At 39.1% G+C, this 24800-nt stretch overlaps 1 protein-coding gene across 4 annotated transcripts in view; it reads left to right on the top strand.

The window, feature by feature from the left end:
- sec16a (SEC16 homolog A, endoplasmic reticulum export factor) overlaps nt 1-22847 on the top strand; it is a 32239-nt gene extending 9392 nt beyond the window's left edge. Inside the window, exons 3-32 of one of the 4 annotated variants that reach the window (XM_088940413.1) lie at nt 320-465; nt 1311-1405; nt 1500-1641; nt 2431-2620; nt 3081-3270; nt 3693-3835; nt 4467-4528; nt 4694-4832; nt 5298-5540; nt 6172-6269; nt 6777-6858; nt 7644-7761; nt 8340-8451; nt 8560-8665; nt 9390-9530; nt 9625-9738; nt 10528-10726; nt 11470-11748; nt 12840-12928; nt 13186-13233; nt 13667-13828; nt 14267-14347; nt 14575-14631; nt 15045-15165; nt 15795-15920; nt 16600-16694; nt 17877-17948; nt 18619-18678; nt 19726-19803; nt 20648-22847. In XM_088940413.1, coding sequence (XP_088796539.1) covers nt 320-465; nt 1311-1405; nt 1500-1641; nt 2431-2620; nt 3081-3270; nt 3693-3835; nt 4467-4528; nt 4694-4832; nt 5298-5540; nt 6172-6269; nt 6777-6858; nt 7644-7761; nt 8340-8451; nt 8560-8665; nt 9390-9530; nt 9625-9738; nt 10528-10726; nt 11470-11748; nt 12840-12928; nt 13186-13233; nt 13667-13828; nt 14267-14347; nt 14575-14631; nt 15045-15165; nt 15795-15920; nt 16600-16694; nt 17877-17948; nt 18619-18678; nt 19726-19803; nt 20648-20716 — 3657 coding nt within the window. In that variant the 3' untranslated portion in view covers nt 20717-22847. Of the gene's footprint in view, nt 1-316; nt 466-1310; nt 1406-1499; nt 1642-2430; nt 2621-3080; nt 3271-3692; nt 3836-4466; nt 4529-4693; nt 4833-5297; nt 5541-6171; nt 6270-6776; nt 6859-7643; nt 7762-8339; nt 8452-8559; nt 8666-9389; nt 9531-9624; nt 9739-10527; nt 10727-11469; nt 11749-12839; nt 12929-13185; nt 13234-13666; nt 13829-14266; nt 14348-14574; nt 14632-15044; nt 15166-15794; nt 15921-16599; nt 16695-17876; nt 17949-18618; nt 18679-19725; nt 19804-20647 lie in introns of all 4 variants that reach the window. The other 3 variants (XM_088940412.1, XM_088940414.1, XM_088940415.1) reach the window with 3 other exon arrangements.
- Nucleotides 22848-24800: the final 1953 nt, after the last annotated feature.

Here is a 24800-nt window from a genome sequence, read left to right as displayed (position 1 = left end):
ATTGCCATTAGTGTAGAAAATGGTGTCAACAGGACAATAACCCTTGATATTTAAGGGAATAAAATCCTTGGATTGCAATTAAATTGCAGTCTGTGTAAGATGTTTCTAGGAAGGTAAATTACTTATTGAATGGGCATGATGCAGCTACTATAGGCTCTTGTTTAGAGAGATTTGATGGATTGTGGTGAGTTGACTTTATTTCAGTTGTACAGGCTGAGCTCATGATTGGGACTTGAAAAAACAGCTCTTTGTGTCATAGCTTCACTGACTTACACTGATCTTTGAAATGAAGGAAGTTGTGAACGTTTCTGCCTAGGAGGACCCTTACAGAAGGTACGATCCACGGTATGGGAGATATGATAACTACAACCCGGCGTACAGGGAAGGAGAACGATACCAGTACCCTGAGCAGCCAGAGCGGCCCAGTTCTAGAGCTAGCCAGTACTCAGACAGGCCGTCCTCCAGGTTAGTGTGGTTTATTCTCAGTGAGAAGCGTTTTTTTTTTTAAATAGTATCTACCACCATTTTGTTAAAGTATTGAATTATACACATTATTATTATTACGATCTTGTGGTAATGAATGTAAAATGTTTTCGTACTTCAGGCATTCAGATGGTTATGCTCATAGGATAGTACACCCATCCGTAGAGAGGGGATCCTTTTGTTTCTTCTTTGGGCCTCTTTGTGCATGGATGACCTATTTCAAAGAAAGAATAAATGGGCCTGTCACTTTGAATTATGCTGCTCCAAATCCTACTATGCAGCACAGTACAGTTTGAAATGTGTGCTGTAGCAGAATTGTATGAGATGTCATGGTCACTTCAGTTTATTTGTGTTCGCTGAACTATCGTACTTTGTTACTTTGTTTTTTGCCTACTGCACTGGACAGGAGATTGGTTAGACTTTTGACTGTAGAAGTCTTGCTCTGAGGGACAGTGAGTTGTGCATATCCAAGAACACACAGCTCATTATGACAGCTTGTTGTCTTGAAAAAATACTTAACATTTTTGTAAAGATATTTTAACAGATTATGTACACAGGAAATGTGAACTTGCACATTTCCAACAACGTTTTTATATCTATAGATAAATTTAGGTGGAAACATGTAGGCTCGCTTTTGATGTAAAAATTCGAACCTTGATCCTGAAATTTGCAATCTGCGAGCCTTTAAAAGTGTTAAGAAAGCAGAGGGAATGACAAACCGTGTATTTACACAACATATGAATATATTCCTGTTAAGCTCACACTTTGTACAGAGCAATACAATACAAAGATTACCAGTTTGGAAATGATTTTTTTTCCCCCATTAGGCAAGGCTATGCTGAAGACTACTATCTGAAGGCTAGTCGAAGTGCCTATGATGAATATTATGCAGACTACTATAAAAAACAATATGACTATGGAGGTAAGACTCAAAGAAAACTGCCTTATGTTATTTTGGTGCTGTTGCTATGAAATTGCTAAAAAGTAACTAACTTCTCATTTAAATGTTTTATTAGATCGAAGTCGATGGGACCGTTATGATCCTGCCTCCTACGATTCCCGATACAGAGACTACTATGATCAGTCCTACTGGTACAACTATGATTCAGAGGCTTACAGGAGGAGAGATCCCTACTATAGCCAAGCTTATCTACAGAGGTAAAATGGATAAACATTTGCAATTCGTGGGTCATTCTCATCTTAACACACCTACAAACTGATAATACCGAATGAACTGATAATAGTCAAAAATAAAGTACCTAGTTTAAATAAGAACAATTAAATAACAGTGAGCTGTCAGGTTCACATGCTTCTCTTATTTTGATGGGTCCTGTGCTGTTGTATTGTTTCAGTGTTATTACTTTTGCCTAAAGTTTGGGATTTGTTTAAATGTAATTAATGAGAGTTTGGGAAAGCCTTGTCCATATTGTATAGGAGGGAACTTGCTTTGTGACAGTAAAAATGCACTTGTTAAAAAGATGCCCTGGAGCCACAGACGCAAACCTGCATGTCCTGTAAAGGGCAGCAGAGGTAGGCCATGATTGAATGTTTAATGGCTTGTTCTGTTTTCAGAAACAGAAGGGTAGGTGAAGTAGTTCAAGTAGGGAGCTGCATCAGCATGTGTGGGCTGCAAAGGAACAAGTAAAGGTTTATTCCATGCTGAAAAGAAACAACGTTTCGGCTGTGGAAACTGCTGACACCTGAAGAACACCACACCTTTTTTTACTGTGGCCCCTTTTCATCAAATTGAAAGAACTAAACTCCCGGAATGTGAAAGTTTTATAAAGTTAGAAGGTAAATTTATAGCTGCATAACAGAAATCGGTTTGCATAACCTCAGTAGTGATGCCAGTCGATTTGTGCCCGAATTCGTACGAATGCGCTAGCCCTGCTCAGATGCGCGAACCCTGACTCTTGAGTTATTCAGAGTGCCGTCCGTTTTGCTCAGGCCCGAGGGATACGACGACCGCTGGCGCTACGACCCCCGCTACGACGCCAGCTTCGACGACGAGTACGTGCGCCCCAGGGACGCCTACGGGGACGAGTACGACCGGCGCAGCGTTCACAGCGAGCAGTCGGCCCACAGCGTGCGCAGTTCCCGCAGCCAGCGCAGCAGCTTCAGCTCGCGGTCGCAGCAGGTACGCGCCATCCGCGCCCGGCTTCTCCCGTCCTCCGGGATAGGCTGCACAGATTCACGACGCAGATCCACAGCAAAAAGCAATCCCTGCTTTCCTTTTATTAAAGCCGTTCCTCATAATTTCTCTTCCCTTGCTTTCGTCATCAGGTAAGATATCTGATGGCTTATTCTGTTAGCAAAAACATAGTGTAGGTGAAGGTTCTTTCACGCAAAAAAAAACCCTGGAAAATATAAGCTTTGCTTTTTTTTTTGCTGTGGTTTTTTTTTGTTTGCTTACATTAAAAGGACTCTAATCTCAGAATCAGAAACGGTTATAAAGTCTGAATTTTTTTTCGCAGTGGTAGTTCTATAAATTTTTGTGTGCTTAGAGGGATTTTTGAAGTCTAATAATGAAAGAAAACAATGTTTGAGAGCCACTCCTTTGGTGCTTTAATATGTAGTCTGTGGGTTTTCTTTTTCAGAGTCAAGTCTACAGAAGCCAGCAGGACCTTGTTGGGGGTAGTTATGATCAGGCGGGCCAGCCTACCTCCCTGCAAGCTGACTACTCGTACCGCCAGTATCCCGACGCTGTGGATGGAAGCCAGGGATATCCGGATTATCAGTACTCAGCGGGATACCAGGTGGAAAGCGGATGGCCTGCTGTTGAACAAGGTATGACTAGGAATTCCCTTTATTCACTAGATGAGGAAAAATTGGGAGCGACTTGGATTTCTACAAACTAACTTAACCCATATAAAAACACTCACTTTGGTACTGAGTGCATAACTTAAGAAAGGTGACAAATGACTGGAGGGCATTCAGTCTGTCTTGCCATTTGTTTTGCTAAATAATCCTAAAATTTAGTACATTTACTTCAGGTAAGGAGTTTGGGCTTAGACACCACCTGCATGGATCACTTTGCAGTTGTCAGTGCTAAATTTCTTTTGTCTAGCATCAGCCTTGTATATAACAGGACTTCAAGCATCATGAATGATTGTATGGTGCTGAATATACCAGAAAAAGTGTAATTCAGGACCTAAGGACCAAAACAGCTGTTTTTATTCCTTGCTGATTGAGTAAGTCTCTATCTTCAGCACCTCCCAGACCTGTGACTCCGGAGAAGTACACAGTCCCACACATGTGCGCGAGGTTTGGGCCTGGAGGTCTGCTCATTAAAATTCTCCCCAACCTGCCTTCGGAGGGCCAGCCTGCTCTGGTGGAGATGCACAGCATGGAGGTATGACACTTGTGTATATATGCAGTTCTGGATTGACTTTATACCAACAGGGAGATGTAGTGAATAAACCACAGGTCGAGCAGGATCACCAATACAAGTACAAAGTATAAAATGTGAGTTTTACTGATCTCAATAGACTTCGGTTGAATTTTAAAACTTAATCCCGTGTGTGTGCTCATTATCTGCTACATCAGGGATGTCCAGTCCTGGTCCTGGAAGGACGCAGCGTCTACTGGTTTTCATTCCAGCTCGGGAATGAAATGTTAATGGCTTATCTGTGCCAATTTAACAGCTTCTCCAAGGTCTTCAGATGCTGCAGCTTGAACACCAGCCAGGACCCAGGACTGGACAGTCCTGTGTTATGTGCTCAGCATCCCCCATAGGTTGCCCATGGTTGTTTAATTGCTTTTTTAATTAATTGTTGTTTTATTTAGCTTTTGTCACATGCTGAGTTTAACCGTTTTCCCTTTGGAAAAAGAGAAGTGTTTCATCTAGTAGGTGGTTTAAAGTAACAAAGCTGAGATACAAAATGAATACAAACAATACATTAGAACAGGACTGTTTAAACTTTTAACCATGATGGTATGTGAGGTGTAATACAATAGCTTATCTATATGTTTCTCTCCTGTAGACTGTGCTCCAGGACTCACAAGAGCAAGAGGAGCTCAGATCCTTCCCAGGGCCTCTTGTAAAGTAAGTCTTCTTATAATACCACATTGACTTGCCATGTTCATTAATGAACTGAAGGACACAAACTTCAAAAATATTTCTCTTGCTGTATTGCAATACATATTTGTCATGCTTCTGACCGACATCTTTAAAACTGTCCACATGTGCCGATTTCTTTTTGTCTTGTAGAGAGGAAACGCATAAAGTTGACGTGATCAAGTTCGCTCAGAACAAAGCTATGGAGTGCCTGAGAAATGAGAGCCTGCTTGATAAGGACTCGGCATTCCTCATCTGGGAGTTCATTGTGTTGCTCTGTAGGCAGAATGGGGTTAGTGCTCAAAAATGACACAATCAGAGAAGAAGTTGTGTAAAAATATGTGATTAAGAGGCGTGTGCTGAAAAAAAATCTTTGGTGTCACAAATACTTTAGGTTGCAGAATGGGTCAGATGACAAGCATAGTGCAGTAACAAAGTAACAGTGTTGTGAGAAATGTTGGTGATCTCCATTGATTTTCTTTTGAAAATTTAAAAGAATAATACATAGATTCAACTTAGATATAGGATTCATGACATTAGCAAGCATCCCAACGTCTAGTATTTTTGAGCATCAGAATGCTTATTAAAAAAAATTAACTTAGGTTAAACAGATTTGAGAATCCCCACTGTGTGAATATATATTGCTTTCATGTGGTACATTAGGGTCCCCTTGAGAATATGAAATAAGAGCAGATTACAAACTGAATGCAGCAGTCCTGTGGTTTTTGATGCTGATACAAAATGGTTGCTGTTTCAGACTGTGGTAGGGACAGATATTGCCGATCTGCTGCTGCGAGAGCACAAGTCGGTGTGGCTGCCTGGGAAGTCTCCTAATGAGGCCAACCTGATTGACTTTAATAACGAGCCCCTGGAGCACGCCGAGGAGGAGCTGGGCTTGGGGCAGCTCTCTCTGCTTTCCGACACCTTCATGACCGTACCAGAGAACGCAGGCAAGGAGACGGAGAGATTCCGAGAGCTGCTTCTCTTTGGGCGGAAGAAGGCAAGTTTTATTTCATTTACTCCTCACTTCCTTTACAGCAGCACTTCATTTCTTTTTCCTCTGGCAACGCATCACCCACTTCTCAGGTATTCCTGGGCCTCTTGGGCTGCAGTCCTTGAAATGGGGGTATAATGGCAAACCTTTATTTGTGCTGAAGTTAGACCAGGCATGTTGTGGCAGTGTGAGAGATCTGAAAAGGAACAGGTTTGGAGGCTCATACCGTGCTGAAAAGTAAAAAGAATAAAAACACGTTTCAGCTGTGGTGCTTCCGACAGGTGTGTGGAAGAGAGAAGGAAAGAGCAGAGATTTTAAAAAAAGAGGCAGAATACATTTTCATTCAGAAAATGAAGGGATAGGTGGTTCACTTTTTACCTTTTACTTTTTACTCTAACCCATTATCACCTTTTTTGTGATGGTCACTTTTTTCTGCCATGCCCCAAATTGATTTCTTAAGCTACGCAGGAGAGTCCATTTTTGCTGCCTTGAAATATTAATATAATCATATGTACGAAGCAATCTTTTTTTGGTTTATGTGCATCTTCAACTCTGTGCCTGCATCTTTCTGCTTTGCTAAGTTAGTGATTTTGCCTAAATCTGTTCCTAATTAAATTTGACATGCTGTTTTTGGCAGGATGCATTGGAGTCTGCAATGAAGAATGGCTTATGGGGACATGCCCTGTTGTTAGCCAGTAAAATGGACAACAGAACACATGCCCGTGTTATGACTAGGTAAGGGCGATTCATTTGTATAATTGGTCATCTTATATTATAATTTCTTGATTTTTTTTTCTGGTTTCAAAGCTACAAATGGCAGCAATTTAGCAGTCTGTATTATTTGTTGTAATGAAGACTATTAAAACAAAGATTTGTTTTATTATTTGTGCCACTGTTTAATAAATGTACAAACAAATGAGTCAGGAAATTCCCTTGATGATAAATGGATAAAACTGCAATAAAATGGGCTTTCTTTTGGGCCTGTGTTTGTTGCCTTGTCCTTTATTAAAGGCTTATTCAGTCTATGGGACAAAAAATCGTTTGTTAAGTTTAGCTGAGATATGGAATCAAAATGTATCAGAAGGCAAGAAGATGAGCAAAAACATACAGAACAACCCTCATTGTTTTATTTTCTTAAATACAATCCTGTTTTTGGGATTTGTTTTAGTTAAGGTTGTTTTCAAAAATTCGATATACCATGTGGGTTATTATGTTGCACTTTTTTCTTCCTCCGCTCTGCAGGTTTGCAAACAGCCTCCCGATTAATGACCCTCTGCAGACAGTGTATCAGCTCATGTCGGGGAGAATGCCGGCTGCAGCCACCGTAAGTAAAGACAGAGGTTGTGAAGCTGGGAGAGGTAGCGATTGCACGAAGATAATAGGTGGAAATTTGTGCTGATTCTCTTATCACTCCAGGATTTATGATTCAGAATCTGATACAGCAGGGGTTCCCAACCCTTGTCCTGATAAGTAGGAGATCACCTGCTTGTCTTAATTCCAGCAAACTCTTGACTAGTTGCTTGATTGGAACTAACCAGCAATTAAATATCTTCAATTACATATGAAATGCAATAGTTCAAATTTAACCTCCAACATGTTTAGGACCTGGAAACAAAGGGTTTAGCTGAATTGTATTATGTCATGTAATGGTTCCATTATGTAAACTAAAAGCCCAGATGGACAATTAATTATGGTGTCTCAAACAATAACAGGTGTCTCAAACTTGGACGGACTAGTGTTTACAGTTCGAGTATTTAAACAGCCGTATACTTATAATTCTTCTAACCAGGTCTGTGAGGATTTATATGTAACTTAGCTTTAATGAAATATTGTCTTGTATGAACTACATATAGGATTTTTCTTAATATATCTGATTTTAGGAAATAATTAAATAATTTAATAGACTACTCAGATAAGGTGTATTCAAAACTGAGCTTGAGACACCAAAATTATGATCTTTAATGATGATAGCCTAGAGGTGAGTGACTTTGCATTGATAATGAAATCACTGTGGCTGTTGAAGTGATGTTTTTTAGCGATGTTCATGTCATTATAGAGCTGAAAGGCTCTGTGTCTGATCCGTACCTATGAGCTGTGTATCTGTGGCAGTGCTGTGGAGATGAGAAGTGGGGAGACTGGAGACCACACCTGGCTATGGTGCTGTCAAATCTCACCCACACCTTGGATCTGGATACCCGAACCATTGCTACTATGGGAGACACCCTTGGTGAGTCTGAATTAAACCGAATAATTCATTCCAGAAGCTTGGGTGCATTTTAACAGACATCTGTTTTTTTAAGAAATGTTTGATTGCAAAATACTGTTCTTTCTGACTGGTCTTTTATATCTTCCTAATTGCTGTCCTGTTTACTAGATTGTGTTAACCATTTAGAATTCCTGAATAGGTGCCACTCATGCATTTCCCTCATATCCTCATTGTGAGGTGAAGTGGAAAATGTAATTGAGGCTTATTCTAAGGCGCCGTTCACAAAAGTTGAACCATTAATGAAAGCAGTTAATAAAATGTTAAAAAGTTGAAGTGTTAGTCCCAAGCTTACTTTATACAGTGTCTGGCTTGAGATTTTTTTTTTATGTTTAGTGTATGCTAAATATTCTCCAATGAATTACTGTTAATTTTGCTTTCACAACCCCCCCCCCGAAGGTCACTTGTTTAAATAGATCTGTAGTTACAGGAGTATTAATTCTGTATACATTCCCATGTAATGATAAAAAAACTAAGTTTTTAATTAGTATTTTCTTTCTTTAATGTTGGTGTCTTAACATTAGTTCCTTTTGCCATTTCAGCGTCAAAAGGGCTGATAGATGCTGCTCATTTCTGTTACATAATGGCCCAGGTTGGGCTCGGCGTTTACACCAAGAAGTCTACTAAGATGGTTCTGATAGGAGCAAATCACAGGTAAGATATGAAGCAGCATTGTATAATTACAGAGGTCACAAATACTTTTTAACCTTACATTTCTGATTCTTTTTTTTCACTACTGTTTTACTCTTCCACCCCTCCCAGCTTGCCATTTTTCAGGTTTGCCTCCAATGAAGCCATCCAGAGAACAGAAGCGTATGAGTATGCGCAGTCTTTGGGCTCTCAGCCTTGCTATTTGCCAAACTTTCAGGTGTGTGCTTATTTCCCCCAATCCATCCCCGCTCCTGCTATTCAGCAGGTTTCACAGGCAACCCTGAAATGACCCTTCAGTTTCCTTTAAATACCAGTAGTCTCTTAATTGGAGAAAAACTTTTTAATTGGATAAATGTTTCATATCATTAAAAGACAGGTGATTTAGGATGACCTGTAAGGCTAATTGTACTGGGGCTGTTGTGCAACAGTGTGCTCAGACAGGAATTGATCAATTAGATAATCATCGCATCCGTAAAACTCAGGCAGTAAAGACATCTTGTCACGAGGAAAGGCTGAGATCTGTTTGAAGCTGCCATTAACTGATTCTGACAGAGATACTAAAAATGATGGTGCACAATTGACATGGCATCATCATATTTGATAGATGTGAGTAAGCTGGGGTGTTATCTCCTTGCTTTACAACAGCCTCTGTGGTCTGCTAGGTGCCTGTGAGATTGCAGTAGAATCTATGAGAGCTGCGTCTATTCTCCTGACAACACCTTAAAGCTGTGGTGACTTAAGCTTATGACATGGATGCAAGATCAGAACATGACAATGCATATTTCCAAGGGCATTCATGTCCTTCTCTCCCCTGAACTTAGGAAAGGTACACTGACATACAGAGTGATAAGGTCTAGAGATCAATAGTGGAAAAACATTTTCTTTATAATAGCCTTTTAAATAAATTAAGAATACAATGCTTTTTTTGTTACCTTCTCCAGGTCTTTAAGTTCATTTATGCCTGCCGTTTGGCTGAGGTGGGGCTGTCTGCACAGGCCTTCCATTATTGTGAGGTCATATCCAGAACTGTCCTCAGTCACCCATCCTACTACTCTCCCATGTTTGTGAGCCAGCTCATTCAGGTAAATGTAAACCTTGTATATAGGACACATTTGTCTCCTTTGAACATCCCCGATTGACCCTGACTTCTTTCTCTCTTTTTTGTTTTCAATCTAGATGTCTGCAAAAATGAGGTTCTTTGATCCTCAGCTAAAGGAGAAGCCTGAGCAGGAGCTGTTTATAGAGCCCGATTGGTTGGTTCAGTTGCGCCAATTGGATGGTCAAATAAAGGTATAGAAAAGAATCTTATTGAACTTTTGTTCCCTACAAATTCAGAAAATTAAAAATCATGAAGAGGGGTATTATATTCTACATGTATGCATAGGGAGATTGAGGTAATGATTTAGAATGAGTTCTGTTGCGGGTCTGAGAAAACAGATTTTCACTGTTTTTTTTGGCTGAACATTCACATTCAAGCTAATCAGAAAAACACATTTTCTCCTCCCATATGTTTGTCTTAAAAAAAAAAAAATCCTGATACAGGAACAAGGTATGAATTTCTGTGGTCCAAAGTGGGAGGCAGAGGGGATAGACATTTTACGGACTAGAATACAACTTCGAGTGGGATTTCACTAATTTTCTTCGTAATAGTTCAATTCTTAGCTTGTGCTTATACCGCAAGTGTCATATGACTGGTTGCATGTTTCAAAGGGCACAGTGTGGGAGAAAAAAGTCCTCTTACAGTTATAAGTTTCCATGACGCATCATTTGGTCCTCTCATGCTGGACTTTTTGTGTCCCAAGGCCAGACAAAGACCAATGTCTCACAGGGATTTCTGTGCCTTTGCACTTGGGCTGGTGAATACATTCCACAATCAATAAGGGAAATTGCTTTAAAACCTTTAACTTTAATCTTTAAATTTAGATTAGAGCTGTCTTTTTCAAGATTTAGGTTTATATTTATTTGTATTCTTTTGTCTATTGCCCGTTTTATACATTTAGAAAATAATGTAATTTTATGCTGTTTTGTAATATTGCGCTACGGAATGGTTAACTTGAATTTCCTGTGCCTTCCTAACAGGATGGTGCAATCATGTACAGCTTGGACAGAGCCACCCCCCAGCAATATGCATCTAGTACCCCCAGCTCTGAGTTCGACCAGCCCAGCCCTCCTGATGGCTTGGGAATGTCTCAGGATGTTAATGGCGCCGCTCCAGAGATCCCCCCCACAACATCTTTTATGCCAAATCCAGGATCACAAGTGCAGCTTGTGCCACCAGGTAGAGTTTCAGACCCCCTTTCCACAAAAGGACGATTTGCCAGTTTTTCTTGACTATTGGTAGACTTTAATTTTCACATTGCACACTTCTATAGGACCAGGGGTTCTGAAAAAATAAAATTACTCAGTCCTCATTGTGAGGATTTTGTTCTATGCTAGCATGAAACTAGCATGAAAATATTCCTTATTCCAGGAGTGTAGTGAATACCTTGCATGGATATTATAATTGTTAGTTTATTGGATATTATATGGATACCACAATCTATTAGACATTTAAAGCATGCTGCCATCCTGTATCAGCTGATGAGCACAGCTAGGCAGAAATTTAAAGTTTAAGTTTATTGTCATATGTACCTGAGTACAATGAAATGCTTACTTGTGTGTTTTCCTCATGTGAAACGTGATATAATAGATGGTACAACAAATGACTTTACAAATTGTTGGCGACAGGAACATGGTAGCAACTATAACTTTAAGCAGCATTCAGATAGCAGCAGTGTGCAAAACTCATATAGTAGCAGTATTTGAGTTCAGGGTAAAAACAGAGGTGTGAGTGGTGGCAGGCAGATTTAAGAGGTGGAGTTTAGGAGTGTTATAGTTGTGTGGTAGAAGCTTTCTTTGAACGTAGAGGCCCAAGCTTTTATACTCCTAAACCTTCTGCTAGATTCTTTTCAGCTTCGATTGAATGGAAATTCTGAATGTTGTCAGGTCTTCCGTTACTTAGTGCTTATTTTCGTTTCACAGCGCCTCCAACTATCCTTGATGGCCCAATGCCTTCCATAATGCCACCTTCAGCTGAAGGGGGTGTCCAGTTCTACCCAGTGCCACCTGTTCCCCTGTGCCCAGTGCCCGGGCCTGTCCCTCCCTCGCAGGGCCCAGGGTTTCCACCTCCAACACCTGGGTATGGGGTCCCTAACCAGCAGGAGCAGCATGAGATGTACCCAGGACAGCATATGCCACTACAAATGCCCCCATCAGAGACATTACCCACTGTACCAGAGCGACAGCAGAATCACCAACCAGGTCAGCTCTCAGGTCCCAAGATGGGAATAAAATTGATACTGGTTTGTGTTTGCTGTTATTCTTGAGTGCTGAGGTTCAAGAAATGAAAAGCTCTGAGGATAAGACTGTATTTCTCTGAGGAAATATCCATCTCTATACCGTTAAGAATATTATTCATCCTTTTATCTGATTTGCCAGGGAAATCTTGGTCCTTATAAGCAATGAATCCTATGTCAATGTGAAGCTGTTGTAGAAGTCTTGGAAGCTGATATTGCAGCATTGTTAATGTATAAAATTAGTTACCACAGATCAACAGTCTTTCTATTAACGTTTAATTTGTTCATATAACAGAAGATTATCCATCCAGAACTCCCATCTCCAAAAAAAAAACAGTATTAAAATGAGAATTCATAAAACTCAGTGTCCACCTGTCAGCAGGCTCCTTAGGTATATTCTCATACGCGTCGCGGTGAATCAGTTGCAGGGCGAATTATGGTATGGTACTCAATGGTAGCCAGCCACATCACAATCATATATCATTCAAACACCAGGTACCATGGTAACTACATTGACAGGAGTCTTGTACCACCTGGAGGCAGTCACTCATCACTTCCACCTCAGGTGCTTCAACCTCCTGTAGAATTAGTTACCATGGTAAATCACACTTAAATGACAGGTGATCAAGATGTGGTTGGCAGCGGTGTAAATACTAGTTCACCCTGCTGCTTTCACATGGCATGAATCATGATGTATACAACATGACTTTCTAATTCATAAAGTACCCAGAGAATATAATTAACACGGTACTTCCAGTTCCTTTCTCAGGAGTTCGGACTTAGTTACAGTTTTCTTGCTCTCCAATTGTGCTTGATGTTACATTGTTTAATGTTATCGTATGACCATTACCAGTGTAAATGCCCCTGTAAAATAGAGAACCATAGCTGAAGGTAATTTAATCAGTTATATAATGAGTGGATCCTCAGATCATGTAAGGTTTTTTAACTGTGACTTATGAACATTTTAGTCTTGACACTTGGTTTGATGGTCAACTAAAATGAAATATCATGCCATCAGTACCTGAAACAAATTTATTTTTTAATTTAAAAAAATAGACATCCACTTGAATTCCCAGCCATCCTCTCCATCCAGAAGTACATTCACTCAAGGACCAATGGATTTCTATGACCACATGGCTATTATGGTAAGTAAATGTGTAATTGTTTACTTTGAGACTCACAAGGATAAGCAGTTTGGGAATGTTACCTTGCTGTTGATATCTGTTGTATGTAATGTGTGAGCTTATGGTCTTCAGCTGATTTGCCTTTCCTAATCAAATTGTGAGATACCCAACAGCTGTAGTTAATCGCTTTATTTTAAAAAATGTGGAATGGATGGTTTGAATGTTCTGCTTCGAATTTGTCATTTACTAGCAGTTTGTGCGACTTTATATCTAACCAGGGGCCGGGAAGGAGATCTCGATCTACTTCACAGTCTTCAATGCACATGGTATGACCTAATCCAGCTGCCTTTTTTAACCACTTGATTGTTTTTTCCAGTGACTGTTCCACCTGTTTTTCCCATTCCTCTCTGTCTGCCAGCACATCTCTCTTTAAGAAGCAACTGTTTTCCTCTGACATTGATGAATTAGATAAACACAATAAATTCAGATGATCAAAATTGTAGTAAATCCCTTGGATGGCTCACAATTTAACATGCTTTTCTCTCATGCCTGCAGTAACTGTTCTTTATTAAAATAAGCATCGATCAGTTTCATATGGCCAGCTCATGCTTTTCCTGCATTTTTCTTTATTTTTCTGTGACTCTTTAATTGCTGTTACTGTTGTCTAACATTTTGTTTGCAATCTACAATAAATCTGTTTTGTTTAATGTAACACCATCTAATGATGTATTTTTAACTTTTAAACCCGTCTGCTCCCAGGGTTATGGAAGGAGGTCCCGCACCACCTCGGAGTCCTCCAGTAACTCAGTGGGGCGCGACCGGAGCAATTCGGCCGCGAAGCAGCCCTCCCCTCCCCCTCCATCCATCCCAGAGCAACCAGTGAGCAAACCAGAAGACACCAAAAAGGACTCGCCCAAAAAGGTCTGTTGAAACAGCAGGTCTCATCCAAAGAACATTTTAGTAGGTTGCTTTAGACCAGACACTTTTCCTAGTAGGTCCTATGGATTCTGCATGTTTAGTCTATATCAATTACTTTGTCATACATGGATCTTGGTTTCATTGTACGAATTATCACAATTTACCTGTTTTTTTTAGAGGCATATTATAGAGGCATGTGGTTCTTCAGTTGTCTCTGACCTTCGTTGGTGCAGCCTTTTAACTTCAGTGAAAGGGCAGTGAATTCTTGTCAGTCTTTTTCGTCTAGTTAAGTCATTACAGTGTGAAATGGAAACAAAATGTAAGTGAAAAGCTTTTATGGAGTCCTTTGTGGTTTCCATATGTATGAACATGGAGTGACATGCAAAATGTTGATGATAATGTTGGGTGCATTACGTCACTAATCTACCCTTGTTTACACAGGGAGGAGGAGCAGGAGGGTGGCTGAACTGGCTGTACCGCAAGAGGAATGAGGCTTACCTACCAGATGACAAGAACAAGTCGGTAATGAATTAGAGTGGGGTTTTTCTGCACTGGACCAATATAAAGTCCTGGAACGGTCATTCTCCTTGGATAAGAAATGGCTAAACTTGCCATGACTAATTTTACTTTATCAGGATGCATCTTGGCATATGATATATTGGTTTCATTTTGAATGTTTACTAAAAGTTCAGTTTATCCATGCCATGGTAGACACTTACTTTTCTTACCTATTTTTTGTCTTGCTTCAGATTGTATGGGATGAGAATAAAAAACGATGGGTTAATCTTGACGAACCAGAAGAGGAGGTATAGTAATATTTATCTGTCTTTTCTGTTCATTGGTTCTGTTTTTCTTATAATTTAGCCTCCTTTTTGTTTGTAGATACTTGAGTTCAGACAAAGTTAGGTTCTTAGTTACATCCATATGACTTCCAGGTTTAAGAATCATGACACATTTATTGTCCTAATGTTACAAATGGAATTCTTTTAAACTCCCGCGGGTATATATGGAAGTCAAAACAATGCTGTTTGCAAAAAAAAAAAGACTTTTTGCAATAAGGAAATGTACATTTTTTTTCCCACAGCAGATGCTGTTTTGCAAAAGTAGGATTGAAATGAGTCACTATTTCCTTTTTTTACTCTTTGTTAGAAAACTTTATAATTGAGAAAGCCGAGGACTTTGAAATGATCTAAAATTGTTAATATTTTTGTTTTACCAGAGCAAACCTCCTCCCCCTCCTCCCACAAGCTTTCCAAAATTGACCCCTCAGCAGAGGCCTGGAGCGACTGCTGGCCCACCCAGTGGGGCCCCCCCAGTCAATATTTTCTCAAGAAAAGCTGGTGAGTTTAGATCTGTTCAGAGTACTTTAAGTCATCGTGTTGTTTCAAATTCAAATCCTTTCAATTAAGTGGATCTTCAAAATGCAGGAATCCATCTTTTAACCTGGTTGACTGAGGGTCTCTGTACATTAGGCTAAAACCAGTCTCTCCTTTTAATAAGCTTGAGAACTAATGATTCTTTAAAACTTACATAGCACTTTTTCGAACACTCCTCTTAAAGTGATTTACAGGTAATAGGGACTCCCCACCACCACCAGGTGGTGCAGCCCCACCTGGATGATGTGACGGCAGCCAAAGTGCACCAGAACGCTCACCACACACCAGCTCTCAGTGGGGAGGAGAACAGGGTGATGAAACCAGTTCATAGATGAGATTATTAGGAGGCCAAGATTGGTAAAAGCCAGGGGGAAATTTGGCCAGGACACAAAGGTTAACATCCCTACTTTGTTTGAGAAATGCCCTGGGATTTTTAATGACCACAGGGTTAAGATGTTGGGAAAAGAGAAGTTTAGCGATATGTGGAAACTCTTTTGAAATATCCCTAAGATGTGCAGAGTTTGTGAAAATAGCCGACTTAACTGAGTTGAAAGTGGCTTCTGAGAAAAGCAATGCTTCTGTTTGTCTTCCAGGAACCAGGAGCCGGTATGTTGACGTTCTGAATCCCGGAGGGCCCAAGCCCAGTCCCATCCCTGCAGATCTGTTTGCACCTTTGGCTCCAATGCCCATTCCCACTAACCTGTTTATACCAAGTTCAGGTCTGTACCTATTCAACAAAGAAAATTAAAACTGTGTTGTGTTCACATGATCTGTTGAATCCTGTAATACCTTATTGCTAATAAGGTAGATCATTAGGTTTCGTCTGTTAGAGGGAAGGGGAGTGAATGGTGGTTTTCATCCTCATTTTGTGTTCAAGCCAGACTTCTTATTCCTTCGTCCTCTACATACACAAGGGCAGCAGTGTGGAACTGCGCTCAGGGTTCTGAACCTGTAACTGGAAGGTTGGGGGTTCAAATCCCAGGTGAGACACTGCTGTTGTACTCTTGAGAAAGATGTTTTGCTTAAATTATGCCAGTAAAATACGCAGCTGTATAAATCCGTGCACATGTAAATCATTTTGGATAAAACCGTCTGCCAAATTATTATACTGAAAGGGAATAAGAAAAGGTTTCTTTCATGCTGAAAAAAAGACACAAAGTGTCACACCTGAAGAAGGCTCCACAGCCAAACCGTCTCTTTTTTTCAGCATGGATTAAACCTTTACTTTTTCCTTTGCAGTCTGCTCATGCTAATGCAGCTGCCTATTTGAACTCAAATAATATACTGTATACCCAAAACATAAGTAGGTACAATTGCTGTTCTGTTATTATAATAGAAAATCTGGATATTTATCAAGCAACGTATGTATTTAATATCACTTGAAATTTTTTTTTTCAGCATCTGCAGACAGTCAGCAGCCTATGGAAGGCAGTGTACCAGAGACGGAGCAGAATACAGGGCAGACCATCTCGGATACAAGCTCCCAGCCTCAGGTATGACCCAGAGTGTGTGAGTACATCATCAAAGCTGCTTCCAGGTCCATTGCCAATTCTTAAAGGTCTTATAGAGGGGAACTTTTAAGTAAGAACATTAGAAGGGTTGCCCACTAGAGGAGGCGAGGCTATTTGATCTATGTAGATAGTATAGTTAATTAATTGATAGGAAAAGTTCATCCAGGCATTTTGTGAAGGATCCCTGATAATCTTATTAATTTTTATTTTAACAAACAAGTTTCCATGTTCTGTGATGTTCTGCAGGAGTAAGCGAAGCCTAGCCACAGCTTCTAACAATTGTTCAGCAATTCCACCACTAACACATGCATTTTCCTGTTCTTGATTTTAGTCTAGTTCTACACATTTCTTTAGAAGCACCTAAAGTCGATTGGCTTATTTCATATACTTTCATTGGCTTGCTTTTTTGTAAGATTTTCTTGAACCGTATAAAATTCAAAAGTTGATAAGTTCCACTTGTAACTAGAATTGGAAAGGGAAGAGAAGAGTAGAGGAAACAGATGACTAAGTGATTGCATTTAGCGAGTATTGTGTAATGGTATAAACAACATGTTGGGCAAGAGCTTGCAAGGATTGTTTTAGCTGTCATTTAAATTGCATTGGACATTTTGGTATACATGTGTCAGAAAGACCTATTCAAGTAAGAGATTATTAACAGTTTCTAGTTTCTAGTCAAGATCTGTTCCATCTGGGAGAAAAGTGGCTTTTGATGAGTAAAAGTTGCACTACTGCAGTGGTTCTGAGGTAAAATTGGGTCTTTGTCAGTTGGAGGTCTTCTCAGCCTTACTGAAGACTGTGTCTTGGTAGGTGCCAGCAAACTTCTAGTGACAGACATGTTGTTCTTCCAATCAGAGCACACTCTCCTTAAAGACATTTTGGAGCTTGCACTATGTCCAAAGGTGAAAAGCTCTGAAAGCTGAGTGTGTTTGCAAGTCCTCATTTTCCATGTACAATACAGGATTGGTAGAGCTGTAAGCCGATTTGTATCATTGATAATCCCACATTTGTTCAATAAGTAATATGAGGGGATTCCCCAAAAAAGCATTGGCAATATCCTTTGCTCTTTAGAACATAAGAGTTCTTTAGAGTGATGGATTTAGTAAGGCTAAATGTGTTTTGAAAGTGACAAATTCTAGTTGCCACTTATTTTTGTTTTTCCTACAGTTTTATAACCCGGGATTGTATACTCCCAGCACAGAAGGAACGTCAAATACAGACGCAACACAGGCAGGGGAGGTAGGAATAACCGCTGGCATTGCAGACAAGTCTTTTTACCCACTCACCCCCCCCCATTTCCTCACCATAACAGGGTCTAATTCTGACAGGCGTTTCCCAGCAAAAGGTTTCAAAAATAGATGCATTCCAGTAACTTCATTTGCATGAGACATTTAACCTTTGTCACACTATTGGTGTGTCAGGAGTTTTTTAAATTGTTTATTAATGTTGATTGATGTTGCTGTAAATTAGAACTGTAAATCAACTGTGATTGCAGAACATATCGATAAAATCTGCTTAGAGGCCAAAAATGCTTGGTGTGCGTGAGAATGTATCTGGGAGTACTATGATAATTAACTTAAACTAATAATGGGAGCATGGTAAAAGTTTAAGTGCCAGGTCTAAAAAAATAGAAATGAAATAATTTCTATAATTTTATTTGAATTAGAAAAAAAATAAAAAACTGTGTAATATTAACACAATTAAAAACGAATAATGTGAATGGTGTCATGCTTTGTGGTTTTTACTAAACCACAATTATTCTTATTGCTCTCCTGGCATTTAAAAATGCTGAATTGAAATTCTGCATTTGTGGAAAATTTTTTCTCAATACTAGAGGCTTTTGGCCGTGACATGCATGTGGAATTCTTTAGGTTCATCTCGTTTGTATGTTTGTTTTGCTGTTTTGTAGCTCTCGCGTTCTAGCTCAATGAGTTCTTTATCTCGTGAAGTGAGCCAGCATTTAAACCAGGTACCTATAGCTGGCATTTCGCTGTTGCACGCTTATTTTGCACATACTCGTGTCACAGAGTCCGCAGCCTCTGCCTTTAGCATTGCATTAGCTGATTTTCTTCAGTGACAATAAGAACCAGCCACCCTTCATTGAATTATTTTAGTCAAGTTTGACTGAAAGACAGAATGGCACAGCCTGTGTTTCATTACCAGCGAGAAGAACTGCTCTTTCTCGCTTAGAATGTAAACTTAGAACATTCTGCATTTTTATAAACTTATATTTTGCGGTTGTATTCATATTGATTTGGTAGTCCTATAATTAGTATAGTGGACCAAGTTAGTCTAATTTTGTAAACCAGATGCTTGTTTTTTTGGACATCAGCACGATGCAATCTTGCAGCGCCTTTTCTTCTTGTTGTATGTCATGCACTTTGCCAGTTTGCAGTTGGAGTTATCCCAATGCTGAAGGCAAAGAGCTGTCGCTGTTCCTTGGTGTGAATGCAGCACTGTTTGTAAGACCGAGCCGCTGTGCTTCCAATAACCATTTAACCCTACCCCTGCTCTGCATGCTTTGCCATTAACGAGTATCAACTGGCTCAGAAGGAGAGACAAAAACACTTTCCATAAACAGATGTTCATCGTTTGTCATCATTACGATAGAATTGGTTTACAGTAACAAAAGAAAAGTTTAATGCAATGTGCTGAAAAAAAGTTTAATCTCACTTCTGGGAAGAGTCAAGAACACCTGTTTTCATCGCCTGCAAATGAGGTGAGGTCACCTGTGTCACTAACACTGCTCTTCATTTATTCCATGGATAAGAAAAAGGTTCAAATCAAAAGTGGAAATGTATCTGTCTGCTGTTCAGTCTTGGGCTTTAACTAGTCAAGCGTAACAGCTTTTGTTCTGTACTGCTACCATTTATAAAATGTTATTGATCTATTTAACTTAAATTTCTTAACTAGGAACTTCTGTACTGACTTAGATACTTTAAACACCCATGGAATAAATCATGTTTTTCCAAAAAGATTTCCTGGCAGCCTAGTTAACTCATCCTATCTCTTGTAGGCCCCTAATCAACCACATGTTCAAGAGGGTCCGATAGCTGGAGGTGTGGCTTTCTATAACCCCTCTCAGTTTGCACAGGTAAGCAACAGTTCTATGGCTAATGACAGGAGCACTTTGCATCCAGTTGTCATCTGGCTGCTATGTAGCCTAGCCTAGACATGTCATCTGTAATGTTCAGGAATTGGAACTGATTCTACAACTCACAAGGAAACTTTTAGCTCTGTTGGTTTACATACCTTGTTACACTTCTACAGTTTTTTTCATTGACCTCATTTCAAATTGGCCACCAGATTGGTGGATAATTTTTTAACATTATAGCACTCACAAATCTTTATTGTAACCCTAACTCAGAAATAGTTACCTGAAAATGGTGTTTTTTGAAGTAAAATGCTAGCAGAATCAAGCTGGAGTTAAAGTCTGGTACGTAGCTTATTTCAAAGTTATTTGACAAGTATCTCCAACAGATTACTTTTTTATGTCTGTTATAGCTTTGCAAAAGTTCAAAAGTTTTTGAGGTGCTCATAAAGTTTTCTTTGTACAGTCCCAATCAGATACACTGGCACTTAATTCCACTCAGTGCTTGCCATGAAGAATCGTTGTTTGGTACATTTGGAGAAGGCGTTGATATATAAACATTGATTATTATACTAAATGTGGAAGTGAGGACAGGTGTTTCAGTCCAGGTTGAGGGGGTCTAAAACCAAACCACCCATGTTGTTGATTTTTTTTTTCCTGAGATACAATACTTGGACAAGATCCTTCTAGGAACCACATGTGTATGGAGAGCCAGAGGGCTGGTTCTCATTTGTATACTTCTGTATTTTCTTAAAGGAAGAGGGTCACACATTTTATCTATGTGCACTTCAGCTCAGTCCAGTGACCGGAATCTGATGTTTATTTTTTTAATCTGCTTCTTTCGTAGCCAACTGCACCTTCGGGAGGAGCGAGGACGGGGAAGTTCGGCCAGAGGAAGTACCCAGTACTGAAGTAGAGCCCAGTCCCACCAAATGAAAAACATACGTAGTGCTACAGGCAGGCAATAAGGCATCGTGACATTCATTCCTGCTATGTAATTAGGGAAACTCAAAAGTATACAACCATTTTTCACTTCACCACCAGTTGTCCAGATTCACTCTGTATTGCATTAGCAGTAGTCATATCACATCTCTTAATTTATTTTTAGCATTCAGAATTCATGGAAAATGTTCATGCTGGTATTTAGAAATATCCCTGCTTTCATGAAGTGTGCTGTGCTGGCCCATTTGGGGGTGGCAGCTCTGAGTAGGGCTAAAGAGAATGATGTGAGTCTCTGTGAATTTTCCGTCATGACTCTTAGGCTAGTGACTTCTTCCAGGCTGGAAAGGTTTTATTAGATCATCAGATGCCGTGTTTGTTGAAACACATAAGCTTGCTGTTTGAAGAAATTGAAGGTGCCTTTTTTTTTAGCAGTCGTGCCATTGTAGGCTAACCATTGAACTTAACTGCTCATCTGGGTATTTAATACGGCCTATTATTTAGACACCAGGTGTGAATTGATAAGGAACAAATTTAAGATTGGCAAAAACTGCTGTACTAAAGGAGACCTTTCCTTCAACAAGCAGTGGAGATTCTGCCTACTGTGGTGCAGTCTAAGCTCTATTTGAAAAACCCAACAGCCCGAATGTAGCCCACTTTTATTGGGAGTATTATTTATTTTTGGTGTTGATTCCTCCACTTTCCTAATCCATGATGCTCAACAGTCCAAGATTTGAGAAACATTGATTTCGATGATTTTTAGTGTGAATATTACATAGTTGGGAACTAAAATTCATTCTGTTATTGTGAAAGGAAGCTTAATATATGTATTTCAGTATTTAATTCAGAATCACATTGAGAAAATAAAAATATTTATTGTGAATGTCACTGTTCCTTATTGATCTGCTCAATAACAGGCAGTATGAAAGACAATGAAGAAACAGAAATGAAGATCTTACGTTTGGTGGTCGTAGTGAAGACCTCAGTCTACAGAATAATTTGGTGTTTTTTCTCACCATAATAGATTGAGGATCAAAAGGCATTTTAATGTAAGAGCTTTTTATTTTTAGCCATTGAAAAATTAAAATTGAACCTTGTTAACACAAGTTTGAACAACACAGGAGCTCTGTCTTGTATCCTTTCAAAACAGATAAATGGATACTATAAGTCCCTATTTCAAACCCAAGTGCTGAAACTGTGACTAGAATGAAATCTTGTGAATAAAACCTGTTTAAAAACATAAGGCCTGCTTTTATTAATCCAATATATAGTTTCTTTGAGAATCTGCTGTAAGTAAAAAAATGCAGTTAAACAGTTAAATAATATAGGTATCTAATGGAGAATGAACAGTGTGATTTTCTTTAAGTGCAATATTATATCAGCTTTCTGTCAAGGAGTTGTGATTAAATATTTTTAGGAGGGGATACAGCATGGCAGCAGATTGAACAAACTGTATTGGTGTTTACCACTTAAGGAGTGTTTGGAATGTTATTTAACTTTTAGCCCTACACATATGCTATGATTAACCAAGGTCTTAATTAAAATAACTTTTACCATGATTAAAAGTAATAAAAGGCCCTACAAAATACTGTTTAGAGAGCTGACATCAAAACTTGACATTGAGAAACCATTTTTCACTGTCAGAAGTCTTTCCAAATATTTGTATATCTGATTTAGATTGTATTTATGGCCTGTAGTCAGTGTGCTAAACAATTAACTTGTTTCTAATTTAACCTCATCTCACAGTTTAAAACCTATAGATAGTCCACAGTTTGGAGGTCATTATGACCATTGTTTATAACAAGTGTTCAGGCATCTGAAAGGATGGTTTCAGGATTATTGAGGGGAAAAAAGACTGATTTTGCTCTGACCTCAGTCTCTCCATCTTTGTGATTTTTTTTCTCTCCTGTCTTTCTTAATGTATCCCGGCCCTTGCTTTGATGTAGTTCCTGAAGCTGTATTTCCATGTAGACTGCTGAATACTTTTAATTCAGAAGGCTTCCTTCATTGAAAGGGAGCTCTTATTTTTCCTAAAGGTGTTAGAATTGACACTGTAAGATTCTTAACAAAAAAAATAAAAATATTTTGCGCTCTGGAGCACTTTGAAATGTGTGTGATTGTTTTATGATTCCACATACCCAATTTCCCCTTAATCTGTTCCAGATTAACATATCAACACTTGTGTCCAGTGAAACATTTTAAACAGTTTCTAAATTGTTAAATACAGAGTGTCATTCAAGTACTCAAAAGGTCTGAGCTCTGGGTTCATCCTTCTGTATTCAACCAATGAACATTTTTTTATTATATCAAATTTACAGATTTATTGATAAAAATTTAAATGGCAAAACATTTAACACTAATATCATTTGAAAAGTTCAATATTTCTCATCTTTCAACTAATGTGTTGCATTTATTTAGCGTTTTTCATCCTAAAGTTCTTTACATATAGGAGGAGACCCACTTAAATCACAGCTGACTTCCGGCACAAACCTGGGTGTCACACAGGAGCCATTCCGTGCCTCCAGTCCCACTGCACAATAGATCAGGCAGGAGAGTGAGAAGATGCTTTACCAGTTGAATTACGGGGGCACTTTAAAGAAGAATGGTGGGGGAAAAAAGGTATTCCTTTCATATAGTGGGGATACCATACCGTAGATTATAGATATGCAAAAATAAACTGTAGCTAGACCAACAGTGAATATCAGCCCTCATAAATCCTCAAACATCCATCTAAGTGAAATCTATTAAGACGAGGAAATCTCACATACCTTTTAATAACGCGAAATGTTATTCTTATACTAGCTACCAAGTTTTAGAAGTGTTAAAATACAGTGGGCTTTAAATAGAGTTGTTAACCTGGTCTTGTACATGCATTTCTCAATTAGAGATAGCAAAGACTTTTGTTATCGGTAGTTCACAAATTTTTTGCCAGCAGAAATCGAAGATACCCTCAAGAAATCGAAGATACACAAGCAAATAAGTATAGAAACGGCTTGTTGTGCGAGGGGGAACTTTCTGTACGTCCTCCACGTGGAACGAGGCGCTGTGGGATCCGTACCCACCGGATGTAGCCGGAAAAATCGCCCTTGCTCGTTTGCCTCACTTGTTGGTAACAAAGCGGTGCTGTTACTAAGGAAGCGTGCGCGGATGAATTTGCCATAGTGTTGGGAGCCAACCTAAGGTATTTTATGTTTATTGAACGAATTAGGTATGCGTTGTATTACACTTAAATTGAATGGATGAGAAGACGAAACATGGAATCTGAATTATAAGATTTTGAAAACAACGATAAATTTTGTTTGGGTTAATAGTTCGATGTTTTCGTTACTATGTCAGTTTTGTTCGCGTAAGTCGTTTACTTAGAAATCTTCAATACAATTTTATTAGATAAGAAAATGTGCATGTACACAATGTTTTCAATACATCTTTACTAAAACCCCTAAAGTGGCAACGTTATTATTAAGCTACATAACAGCAGTTGTGGGATGCTTGTATCTTTTTGTTGCATTGTTAGTCCAAGCTTAGCAATAGTATTTAAAGGCAGCAGAATTCATTTTTGAATATTGGTAACAGTTCTTAATTTTTCAGATTGTAATTATGTTTATATCTACAGCTAACAACACTGACGATTTTATGTTTTACTATGAATAGTCTTTATTGTGCCTAACATTGACGCAGACTTTGCTAGTACCCTGCCTTTCAATGTCAGTGGTCTTATTCGTAGAGCAAAAGTTTAGTGTTTAGTTGCCTTAGCGGGACCTGTTCAGCAGTTATCGGTGTAAGAAAGCATAACGGGCAGGGTGCAGGAGTACCTGTATAACATCAGAAGAAAGTGTTCTCTTCAGTCAATGCATGCTGTAATGAACATTAAGAAAGTATTGGATTTGTGGCTTTAAGATGTTTTTTACAGTGGTAATATCAGCTATTATCTCCTGCCTATGCAGAAGAAAATGCAATTGGTTTTGTATTAAATAGGCAGAAACTCTTTTGTCATTTCTTTGAAATACATATCACTGTCACTAATGAAGTGAGGTAAGATTATACCTATAGCAACACTTTGT

The sequence above is a fragment of the Atractosteus spatula genome, chromosome 23, assembly GCF_055471065.1.
Source record: "Atractosteus spatula isolate fAtrSpa1 chromosome 23, fAtrSpa1.hap1, whole genome shotgun sequence".
NCBI classification, from domain to species: Eukaryota; Metazoa; Chordata; class Actinopteri; order Semionotiformes; family Lepisosteidae; genus Atractosteus; species Atractosteus spatula.
Note: the sequence above shows the minus strand (reverse complement) of the source record. Positions and strands in the feature narration are given on the sequence as shown.